Source organism: Cnephaeus nilssonii (genome assembly GCF_951640355.1).
Source record: "Cnephaeus nilssonii genome assembly, chromosome: 21".
In the NCBI taxonomy this organism is placed as follows: domain Eukaryota; kingdom Metazoa; phylum Chordata; class Mammalia; order Chiroptera; family Vespertilionidae; genus Cnephaeus; species Cnephaeus nilssonii.
In genome coordinates, this window is record NC_137092.1 from 12,798,940 (window position 1) to 12,810,830 (window position 11,891).

Consider the following 11,891-nt stretch of genomic DNA (forward strand, 5'->3'; position numbering starts at 1 on the left):
GAGAAGAGATGCCAAGTGTCAGGAAGAAAACATTAATTTTATCATTGCTCTTGGTCTTTTTTTTATACTATACTTTTCTAAATAAACCTACATTTCCATGAAAATTGAAACTTTTGGTTTTTTTGCGGCCCACATAAACCTTGTTTATTTGGCCCATGTTAGCCTTTGAGTTTGACATGTTTGCTCTGGAGGATAAAGTACCCTATGTACATAGCATATATATATCCACATAGAGGCTGGCAGAGGGGATGAAGGAATACTCAGTACTGGGGGCGGGGGGCCTGGGGTGAACCAGAGGGCCCAGGGCGTCAGCTCCAGTCAGCTGCTGTCACACAGGAATGAAGATGTACCCTTGCCAGACCTTCCCACTTATCTGGAGATCTTTGACCTTCTGCTTTGTATGAAACGCTCTGTTTTTCAATGTTGATGACTAATGCACATATTTTTGGTTAGACCCAGAACCCAAATCTATCAAAAAACTGGTTCCTGCCCTAGCCAGTTTGGTTCAGTGGATAGAGCATTGGCTGCAGACTGAAGGTTACTGATTTGATTGTGGTCAGGGCATGTACCTGGGTTGCATGCTCCGATCCCTGGCCCTGGTCCAGACACGAGTGGAGGGTAACCAATTGATGTCTCTCTTTCACAATGAGATTTTTCTCTCCTTTCCTCTGTGTCTCTCTTCCTCCCTTCCATTATCTCTAAAAATCAATGGGAAAATGTCATTGGGTGAGGATGAACAACAAGAAAAACCTGTTTCCTCCAGTCCTTCACAAAGTTTCATTAGAGGCTCATAAGAGGTGAGGGAAATCTATCCTAGTCTTCTAGGGACAAAACCTTTAAAGGTCCACATTATATCAGTTTAGCCTTTCAGATACCAAAATATCATCATTATTATTATAATTCCACCTTTGCACAGTTCTGATCTCTAGAATTTGCTTTATTCTAGTGAACTAGAAACTGGCCGTTTTAACTCAAAAGAAGCACCACCAAAAAAGTCCACAGCCTTGCAGATGCTGGCTGAGCACTCCTCCCCGCTCCTCCACTCCAAGCCGCCTCTTTTCCAAGCTTAGCAATGGCTAAACTTCCACTGCCCTGCTCTCCCCCCTCCACCCCCCCACCCAGCGCTGTCTGCTGCCACCATCGCCTCCCTGGGGTTCACAAAGCACCAGAGTGGCCTTGCTAAGCTGCTTCCTCCCACGTGGTGTTTTGTCCTCGCCTCCACCCCACCTACCCCTGCCTGGGCCAGCAGGTGGAGGCCTCCTGTGCCAACCCTTGTCTGGGATAAAAGAAGGGCGTGGCTAAGGCCTGTGCATTGGTTTTCTGAGTCCCAGACTGATAGCAGAGCTTCTGGTGCACAGGCCATAGAAACACACCCTCATACACAGACGTGCCACCAAAACCCTACACTCAAGAGACACCATCCCAGCCTGGCTGGCCTGGCTCAGTAGTTGCCCGTTGATCTGTGAACCAGGAGGTCACAGTTCAATTCCCAGTCGGAGCACGTGCCCGGGTTGTGGACTTGATCCCCACTGTAGGGTGTGCAGGAGGCAGCCGATCAATGATTTTTTCTCTTATCATTGATGTTTCTATTGTTCTCTCCCTCTCCCTTCCTCTCTGAAATCAATAAAAAAATTTTTAAAAAAGAGACACCCTCCCATATCTTTCTGGGAATTCTCTTGGGTTCTCTCCCCAAACTCCGGGGCAGCTCTCCAAGTCTCCATGTACCCTACATTATTTTTGATGCACTGTTTTTGCTTCTTTAACAAATATTTCTTTCTGAACTCAAGCCTGTCCTGCTTTGCATTCGTGCCCAGGCAGCACCTGCCCTCCCCAAGCACTGGGTGGGGCTTGGGGCCAGCTGAGGCCTCAAACACAGATGGGTGTTGACTCAAACCAGCTTGGTCTTGTCCAATCCCCTGCCCTGGAAGCTTGCTGATGAAAGCTTGGGACAGAAAGGAGAGAGGCCTGCCTGAGAGCGGGCTGCACCCACAGCCCAAGGTGCAGGAGAGCTCCCAGCAGCCCTGAGACCAGATCCCAGTGCTCAGCCATGATGAGGCGAGGCTTCCAAGCGGCAGCCACACTCAGCCGCCTCAGAGCCCTTCCTGGTGCGCCCTGCATCCTGCCCGTACTCAACCCCATCCTGCCCAGACTCAACCCCGCCGCGGCGTTTGGATCCTCCATGGACTCCCGGGTGAGTTCCCAGCTCAGCTAGATGGACAGCCTTTCTCCTGGGGTCCTCAGCAAATCTTTTCCCAGATTGTGGCTGGGGCAGGTGGGCAGTGTGCTGGGGAGCTATTTGATTTGGCAAAGGGAAAATGCTCTTGGAATACAAAGTAGCCTACATCCAAAACTTTTGTCCTGGTCAGAATTTGATGTGGCCACCAATGAAATCACTTTCCTCCTATGAGACTCAGGCTGCAGCTGAGGTGGGGCATCCCCAGACGGAGGACCCTGTGAGTGGTCTTAGCAAACCCCGGGTTTACTACCCCCAGTTGTGCTTGGTGCATGAGCATTTGATGCCATGGGAGACCCCTCGTCCCACAGACCAACCTCTCCGGGCACCCAAAACATGTTTCAAAGGAGCCACCCTGCCGGGGCAGGCCCACAGCTGTGGGCAGAGCTCGAGTGGCCCCTGACTGTCTCTCAGAATGGGCTCTAGTCTGACCATTAGCTCTCACACTCACAAGCTTGGCAGCCTTAGCCATATTTCCTCAGTTTCCCCATCTCTACTAGCAATTCAGTCTCAAAGAACAGCTCACAGGTTTGTACCCTTTTATTTTTTAATTTCAAACTCTCATTTATTAGTGTACCACTCACACCCCAATTTCAAAACGTATCATTTTATTGTCTTGGTCATGGATATTTCCAATATGAGATTTTCTATTTCACTCCCATCGCTTCCGGTTATCGCTTTCCTTTATTAAAGGAGTCGGTCCCGCTGAGGTTAGAGTTCCCCTTCCATTCTTCATCCTCATCTTTGCTTCTGGAGACACTCCCTCTGCCTCGCTCTTTCCATCTTCATTAAAAGCTGCTGCTACCAGAAGGGTTTTTGGAGCGAGAGCTGGAACAGTTTCTCTAGGCTTACTTGCTCTAAGTTGGAGGGAGATGGCTCAGGTTTTCTTTGCCGTCTGACTACTATGGCAAATCCAAACCTGGAGATCTTGTAGGCTTTGTTGGGAGGTCTGCAGCTTCTTCACCCATCGCTTCTCGGAGATGTGACTGGGACTTTCCCCTCCATTGCTCTGGCGGCTCCAGCTTGCTGCAGCTTCTCCTGCTTTTTTTTTTCTTTTTTTTTTTTTCAGCTCCCGGGTTTTAAACCAGGACAATTGTAATGCACAAACCACGAGCAGCACGCCCTTCCTTACTGTCAGCCCCAATTCCTTTCCTTCCCTTGCCCGGTCACCCCAGGGGTCCCCAAACCCTCCTCAAGGAAGATGGCCGTTTCCCTCGAGCCAACACTGGTAGAGGGATTAAGGAACCCAAGAACGCAGAGGAGCACCCTGCCTAGAAGTCCTGCCGCCCAGGCAACAGTCCCCCCCACCTCCACCCCCCAGAAAGCTGTCTAGTCTCCCTGATTTTTCTTACCCAGATCTCAAGATTCTGCCCAGAGAAGACAGACTTTAAGGATTATGCCCTTCCCAATGCCAGCTGGTGTCCCGACATGCTGAGCCTGTACCAGGAATTTCTGGAGAAGACCAAGACGGATGGCTGGATCAAACTGCCCTCCTTCGAGTCCAACAGAGAGCACATCCAGGGGCTCAAACTCCCAACCGGATTAGCAGTCACCCCGGGTAAGGCCTGGCCTGAGTGGTCACAGCAGCACAGGTGTCCCAGCCCACCGGAGTCGGTTCAGCCAGCCCCTTTCCCTGCGTTCAAAGATTCTGGGGAAGGGATCCAAAAAGCTCCCATCCGATTCTCAGCCGGAAGTTCTTTCAGCTAATCTCACCCCTCTTGCTGCCGCCCCAGGCTGGCCGTGACAGTATCCTCTCCTCCCATCTGGAAAGAGAGCGCACCCTAGCGGCCGCACTGGAGAACTGCCTGCTCAGCCTCTGCCCTGCCTCATCCCAAATCCTCCTCCTCCTCCAACTCAAAAGGTTTTTGGGCCCCGTCTCCCACCGCAGGCCTGGCCCACCGTCCATGCTCTGCTAGGCCCGGGCCGGCTCTCCTGAAACACCCACCGGTCAGATTGATAGAGCTTCCCACCTCCATCTTCCTTGTACGTGTGTGTGTCCGTATTTTCTTGTCTTGTTCATCCTATATCCTATATAATAAAAGCCTAATATGCTAAGTGTCCAGTCGACCAGTTGGCTGTTCAACCAATCAAAGCATAATATGCTAATGCTGCTCAACCACTCACTATGATGTGCACTGACCACCAAGGGGCAGACACACTCCGACAGGTAGGTTAGCTTGCTGCTGGGGTCCAGCTGATCGAGACTGAACGAGATGGGCCAGACATGCCCTGGAGCCCTCCCACAATCCCTCTCTGGCTGGCCAACCTCCTGCATCTCTCCCCTGCCCATGCACCAGTGAGGTTCCTCGGCCTGGTCTGCACCCTCTGGCAATCTGGGACCTGTCAGGGGATGAGAGCTGGTTCCCGCCTGATCCCACAGGCCAGGCTGAGGGACCCCACTGGTGCATGAATTCATGCACTGGGCCTCTAGTTCATAAATATGATTTTCCTGCCCAGTGATGAATGTACACAGTACAATACAAAGACTACCTGTTTGGGTTTATGGCACACAAAAAGCAGGGACGCCAAAATAATTTTTAAAAGAATTTGGTATCCATCCAAAAAGGATATAGTTGTAGTTGTCCTGAGGAGGGAAAATATCAGAATTTTGGTGGACTTTTCTGCACTTATTTTGCTGTTTAGCATTGTTGTTATTTTGAATTACTATATGTGAATTACATGAGCTCTGTTTTTTTTATTTTTACTGTTTAAAGTCTGTTAAAGTCTTGACTTGACCTTGATCCTATCCCTACCCTCTTCAGGGAATTCCTGAGTGTTTCTCCCTCCAGACCAAGGGCTCCCTGGGGACAGGGCTGTGCCTCTGGTCTCGGATGGAAGGCTCTCGGATGGTGGAGCCTGGGTGTCCTCTGGTTCTCTCCTGGACCCTGTGTCTGACTCGGGACAACCCTGGTGCTGCATGACCAGCGCTGCATCCTGAGCGGGCCCCATGCCCTCACGCACTCCCTTCTGCAGCTGCCACACTGCTCATCTCTCCCCAGACCAAAGTGACTGCCGCATAATCACCAGGAGCATCCAAGAGGAAGGACAAGGCTACGAACATGTCATCTTTTTTAACCCGTCCGAGAAGAAGTCCGTCTGTCTTTTCCAGCCAGGCCCCTACTTGGAGGGACCCCCAGGGTAAGACCATCAGGAGGGCCGAGGTGGACGTCCTTGGCTGCCTCCTAGCCTTGGCTCGGCAGGTGGATCGGGGATTGTTCCTCTCCCTAAGGAGCTGGGTGGGGGGTGCCCTGGACTGGAAGGACATCCGGGTCACCTGGTCCAGTCCCGTTGTGAAGATAAGAGAGAGCCTCCTTACCGAGTCGGGGAATTTTCCAGTAAGGGATTTTAGAGGCCGCTCTGAGAGGGATGTGGTGAACTTCGAAGTGGACAAGATCCGGAATCAGGAGCCCGGCTTCCAGTCCTGCTCTGCCACTGCTGGCGTTGGGACCGCAAGCTGGCAATTTAACCTCTGGCTTTCTGTCTCCTTACCTAAAACCGGGGGCAAGGATATCTACCTGCCAGAGAGGTACAATATGATGGGTCTGTGTGCATGTGCTCATGAACCATAAAGCACAATCTAGCTGTCACACACCATCTATCCACGCTCCATGTTTTACCCACGAGCAAGCTGAGACAACTTGCCCAACGTAGCACAGGCAGCCAAGGTCAGATGCAGAACTCCAGTCCAGGCACTGGGGCTCCCAGGCCACTGCTCTCTCCATTGTACTCTGCTGCCTCCAAACTTGGAAGAAAGCCAGGAAAGAACTCACTCTGGACATGACTATGTCTTGCCTAAGGCCACGGGACCACCAAGTCCACAGTTGTCTGCCTTCTCCGTCCCTGCTCCCGCTTTGGACAGTCCCTAGAGGCTATTGGTGGGGCTGGAGTTCCTGCAAGGAGAGAGAGAAAGGAGGGATAAGGAGCAGCTGTAGGGTCCCAAGACCTGAGAAGGACGCAATTGTAGTTAAAAAGAATTCAGAGAGTTTAGTAGATGCCAGGACCTGCATAGGTGGTGGGTTCAGACTGCAGCCCTCGGTCCCCTGGGCCATCCCAAAGGCATCTTCCGTGGAGACACTGGTTCCCACACTAGTGCGTGCAGACCCTGGAGGACTAGGTCAGGATCCCCTCCCTTCTGAAGAGGAAACCTCAAGAAGGCAGGGATGCGGGGGCGGGGGGGTGACTGGCTTTTATTTAGGGGCTCATGGAGGTGGGGCAGGAGAGGCCAAGGAGGACCATCCAACACTGAGGGGGTACAGAGAAGAGATTACTACTGAATTAGAAAAGCCCAGTTCAGTCTACCTCCTGTGCAGGAAAACACCCAGCTCTTCTCTACTGTGTCTTTCTTTCTTTCTTCCTTTCTTCCTTCCTTCCTTCTTTCCTTCCTTCCTTCCTTCCTTCCTTCCTTCCTTCCTTCCTTCCTTCCTTCCTTCCTTCCTTTCTTTCCTATGTGCTACTCACACAGAACACTTCACTTCTTTTTTTTTTTAATTTCTTTATTGATTAAGGTGTCACATATTTGTCCTCATCCCCCCATTCCCATCCCACACCCCTCCCCACGGATGCCCCAACCCCCTGTTGAACTTAACCATTGGTTAGGCTCATATGCATGCACACAAGTCCTTTGGTTGATCTCTCCCCCCTCCCCCCACCCTCCCCTATCCTCCCTCTGAGGCCCGATAGTCCGATCGATGCCTCCTTGTTTCTGGTTCTGCAGAACACTTCACTTCTGATACTTCTGGTCACCAAATGTGTGACCACACCAAGCACTTCTCTGGGACACCAGCTGGGCATCCTACAGCTTTACCCAATTCTGACCTGGAGATAGCGTCAGACCCCACAGGTAGAGGACTCAGTCCCACAAGACTGTCCCCCCCACTTCACACCCCAATCCCAAATCGTAGGTCCCCAGGTTCCTCACAACTTCTGCCTGATTTGGCTACAAATCTGAGGTTCTCACAACCCCTTCCTCGGGGTTAATTAATTTGCTAGACCAGCTCCGCGAACTCAGGGAAACAGGTTTGCCAGTTCAGTAAAGGAGAGGATAAAGAATCCAGGTGAGCATCCAGATGAAGAGGTGTGTGGAGCCCTGAGCACAGGGGCTTCTGTCTCGGGGGAAGTGGGTGCGCCACCCTCCCCCCGGGTGTGAGTGTGTTTGCCAACCTGGAAGCCCTCTGAACTCCACACGTTTGTGATTTTATGGAGGCTTCCTCACGTAGGCGAGATTGATCATTAACTCCATTTTCAGTCCTTCTCCCTTCTCAAGAGCATGGGGGCAGTGCTGAAAACTGCAAGCGTCCAGTCCTGGCCTGCTCTTTCTGGTGCCCAGCCCCCATCCAGGAGCCATCTGTCTAACAAAGGATTCCCCTCCCCTGGAATTACAAGGGTTTCAGGAGCTCTGTGCCAGGAATTGGGGGCAGAGACCAAATCTATATATTTTCTATTGTCTCACAAGCACCCACCCAGCCCCTAGGCCAGTGGTTCTCAACCTTCCTAATGCCGCGACCCTTTAATACAGTTCCTCATGTTGTGGTGACCCCCAACCATAAAATTATTTTCGTTGCTACTTCATAACTGTAATTTTGCTACTGTTAATGAATCGTCATGTAAATATCTGTGTTTTCCGATGGTCTTAGGCTCTACAGGTTGAGAACCGCTGCTGTAGAGCCGAAGACCATCAGAAAACACAGATATTTACATTACGATTCATTAACAGTAGCAAAATTACAGTTATGAAGTAGCAACGAAAATAATTTTATGGTTGGGGGGTCACCACAACATGAGGAACTGTATTAAAGGGTCGCGGCATTAGGAAGGTTGAGAACCACTGCCCTAGACAATGGGGAGAGATAGGTTACAGCAATTAGGTGATGAATCGGAAAAACGATTTTCGATTAACTCTATTAGAGAGAGAAAAAAAAAAACACAAAACCTTTTTTCCTGGCGAAATAAAATAATTGTACAGTGGTTGCTAATACCTGCAGAAGCAACAGTTGATTCAGAAGGATTTGATCAGATGGGGTCCAGCTCTGTCCCCTTTCCTTTCCTGGGAAAGGCAGAGGTGGTGGTTCCACCTCAGGGTCCGGGGAAGGCCCAGGGAGCCAGTCTGCCCAGCCCGCAGCCCTGCCTTGCTTCCCACCCCCACCCCAGGTTTGCCCACGGAGGGTCCCTGGCCACCATGATGGACGAGACCTTTTCTAAAACTGCCTACCTGGCTGGAGAGGGGCTGTTAACACTAAGCCTCAGCATCAGGTTCAAAAAGTAAGTACAGAGCCTCACGGTGTTGGCCAAAGTCATGGCCCTCTTCTTCACTGAGGGGTGGCCATCCTCGGCAGTTGGGGTACGGGAGTCCTGCCTCAGTCTCCTTCCCCTCCCGCTGCCCGAAAACCACCCCTGCCATCTGCTCTGGGAGCTGACAGGCCAGCCCTGAGCCCAGAGCCACCCGCTTGAGGCAGGGTGGGGTGAAGAGAAGGATGGGGGACAGAAGGGTGAAGGGGTGAGGGCCGGGGGTCCAGGGGAGGGCTGGGCTAAGCCACCTCCTCTCCCAGCTTGATCCCCGTGGGCTCACTGGCTGTACTAAACGTCAACGTGGACAAGATTGAGGACCAGAAGCTTTACATGTCCTGCATCACCCAGACCAGAGACCAGCAGACCGTCTATGCCAAGTCCTCAGGTAAAGGGGTCCTTCAGCCCCAGGTCCTGTCCTGCCACGGCCGGCTCCCGGGGCCAAATGGAAGAAAGAATGCTCGGGATCCAGTCCCAAGCGGGGCTCCAGCGTCTCCGCCTGGGATTGGGCGCCTGCTGTAGACACAGGGCAAAGGAGGGAAAGATCAACTAGGATTTTTTAAAATTTTTTAATTAATTAATTAATTTGTAGAGAGAGTGGAAAGGAGGGAGGAGGGAGAGAGAGAAAGCAATGTGAGAGAGACACAGCAATTGGTTGCCTCCCGCACATGGGGCCAGGGATCGAGCCCACAACCGAGGTACTGCCCTTGACTGGAATCGAAGGCGGGACCCTTCAGTCTGTGGGCTGATGCTCTAATGACTAAGCAAAACCAGTTAGGGCATAGGATTTTTTATTTTATTTTATTTTATTTGTGTGTGAGTTGCCCAACCTGTACCACAGGACAGGATTCCAGGCAACTGGATGCAAATGCTCAGAGCACCCCACCAAGCTCCTCCATCCCGGCCCTCACTCCTGCCGCCCACTCGCCCTTCTTTCTCTTCCAGGTGTTTTCCTTCAGCTGCAGCTGGAACAGGAGTAACCGTAACCGGAGAGCCTACCTCTGACTGTTCTGCCGGCTTGGGACCCCCCACAGGGCAGGGAGGGCTCCCCATGGAATCCACTGATGAGGTGAAGGAGGGGGCACTTTCCTCTGAGCAAATAAAGTCTCTCGGCCCCATTTCAGCTCAAGACCCTTCTTGTGGTTGGAAATCAAAATCCTTCCAGGGCCTCCCCCACACCCAACTTCCCATCAATACCCACGGAAGAGATTTACTGAGCCCCTGCCAAGCATCAGGTGCTACAGGAGGCACCTGGCACACAGCAATGAAGACAGGACCCCTGGCCTGGAGATGCACAACCCCGGGCCAGGAGCTGAATACACAGAGTGGGGGAGGCGCTGAGGGGAAGAGAAGGGGGCAGGGACAAAGGCAGGCCACAGAGGCTCCATAAACCCTGCTGGGAGCTTGAACTCTGTCTGGTAGGCAACAGGATGCCTTAACAGGGTTTGGGCCATAACCAAAACCCGTGTGGCAAAAAACTATCCCCCACCACCCACCCACCCGCCATATACTCAATAAAAACCGCTTTCTCTTTGTGTGCTTTCACAGTTGCCCTTGATAATCTGTTAAACCCAGAGTCTAAATCATTGCATACCAAATACCTGATTAACCTTGATTCGTGGACAAGAAGTGCCTAATCTTCATTTTTTTAAAAATTTTTTTTATTGATTTCAGAGAGGAAGGAAAGGGATCGAGAGATAGAAACATCAACGATGAGAGAGAATCATTGATTGGCTGCCTCCTGCACGCCCCCCCCCCCACACACACACTGGGGATCAAGCCACAACCCAGGCATGTGCCCTTGACCAGAATCGAACCTGGGACCCTTTAGTCCGAAGGTGGATGCTCTATCCACTGAACCAAACCGGCTAGGGCCCTAATCTTCATTTTAACACTCCCAAGAGAAGAAGGGAAATATATTCCACCCTTCTTGTGCAGCGAAGAAGAAACAAAACAGTTATACTTCAGTTTCCATATTAACGTAGGTTGAGTGGGTCCTGGCACGTCTCTGCTGGGGTCATTTTCTAAGAGGAACAGACACGAGCTGGAAATCTACAGAGGCTCACAGCCAGGCGGGGGCCAGCCATCACTGAACAAGGCCAGGGGGGGCAGGCAGGCAGGGATCTTGGTAAGGGAAGTACGTTCATCGGCCTCTGAAACACTTCGTAGTGTCCGGGGCTTTGACAGCTGCCTCTTCTCTCCCAAGGGGCCACGTACTGCAGCTTTCTAGGCTGAAACAACGGGAGCTGCTGCCTCCACCCTCCAAACACCCATTCCCGTGCACAGCGCGCTCATCTGGAAGGCCACTGCTGCCGAGGCAGGTGGGGTGGGACCCAGTGGGCCATCCAGGCAAAGGTGGCAGCTTCTCCTGCTGGAAGCAGAGGCTGTGTTCTTCAGGTGAGGCAAGTACCAGGAGCAAGCAGAGGGAATAAGGCAACTGGGGGAAAAACCAGTTCACGCAAGCAGGGGTGTCTGGCCTCATCTCCCCCTCACGCATCCCGTTCCAGCTACCCTGGCCCCTTTGCCTCCTGGCGCACTCCAGCACGCTTCTGCCTCAGGGCCTCTGCACTTGCAATTTTCCCTTCGTAGAATGCTTGTCCCTCACCTCGCCTCCCTCCTTCCTTCATGTCATCACTGAAACAGGACATTCTCCAGGGGGCCGCCCTGACCACTCTATTTAAAATTGTATACTCTCCTGATACCCGCTATGAGCCTTCCCTGCTTTAATTTTCTCCTTGACACTGATTTGCATCTAATTAATGATTTTTCACTATTTTATTTTTGTCTATTGTCTTTTTTTTTTCAATTTTTTTATTAAGGTATTATATGTGTACATATCTTACCATTGCCCCCCCCACCCCACTCCCATATATGCCCTCACCCCCCAGAGTTTTGCATCCATTGGTTATGCTTATATGCATGCATACAAGTCCTTTTGTCTATTGTCTTTCTTTCCCCCACTAAAGTATAAACTCCATCTGGACAGGAGATTTCTCTGTTTTCTCACTGCTATGTCTCCAGAGTCTAGCACAGTGCCTGGCCCAAAAAGGTAGTAGAGAACTATGGATGAATGAATGAATGAATGAATGAAGCAAGCCACAGAATCAAACTCCCCTGAATCCTGTCCTACCTCTGGACTTACCATAGAAGCAAAAAATGTCCTGTTGTCAGGTCAGATGGAGTCGGGGCTTCTGTTTTCTTATACTTTTGCAGAAGTCAGCCTAACTGATGCCCATGTGATCTCATGTAACCCTCATGCCAGCTCTGCGAGTGAGGTACATTTCTCTCCATTTTCCAGATGGGTAAGGTGAGCCCTAGAGAGATGAAGTTACCTATCAGAAGCCACACAGCACAGACAGCATATCACACAGCCCAC

The 11,891-nt window shown here is 51.4% G+C and overlaps 1 protein-coding gene across 1 annotated transcript; it reads left to right on the plus strand.

Moving 5' to 3' along the window:
• Positions 1-1,908: 1,908 nt before the first annotated feature.
• On the plus strand, positions 1,909-10,037 carry THEM5 (thioesterase superfamily member 5). The gene is made up of 6 exons (XM_079761879.1): positions 1,909-2,191; positions 3,590-3,791; positions 5,233-5,371; positions 8,381-8,491; positions 8,779-8,903; positions 9,461-10,037. The coding sequence occupies exons 1-6, from the start codon at positions 2,048-2,050 to the stop codon at positions 9,493-9,495; spliced, it is 756 nt and encodes a 251-aa protein (XP_079618005.1). The 5' UTR covers positions 1,909-2,047; the 3' UTR covers positions 9,496-10,037.
• The last annotated feature ends 1,854 nt before the right edge of the window (positions 10,038-11,891 follow it).

What these genes read in the sequence shown, in the direction of transcription:
- THEM5 (XM_079761879.1), top strand. Translation starts at nt 2,048, where the DNA reads ATGATGAGGCGAGGCTTCCAAGCGGCAGCCACACTCAGCCGCCTCAGA. An exon ending in CGGATTAGCAGTCACCCCGG is followed by an intron (nt 3,792 to 5,232) that starts GTAAGGCCTGGC and finishes ATCTCTCCCCAG; the next exon opens with ACCAAAGTGACTGCCGCATA. An exon ending in TACTTGGAGGGACCCCCAGG is followed by an intron (nt 5,372 to 8,380) that starts GTAAGACCATCA and finishes CCCCCACCCCAG; the next exon opens with GTTTGCCCACGGAGGGTCCC.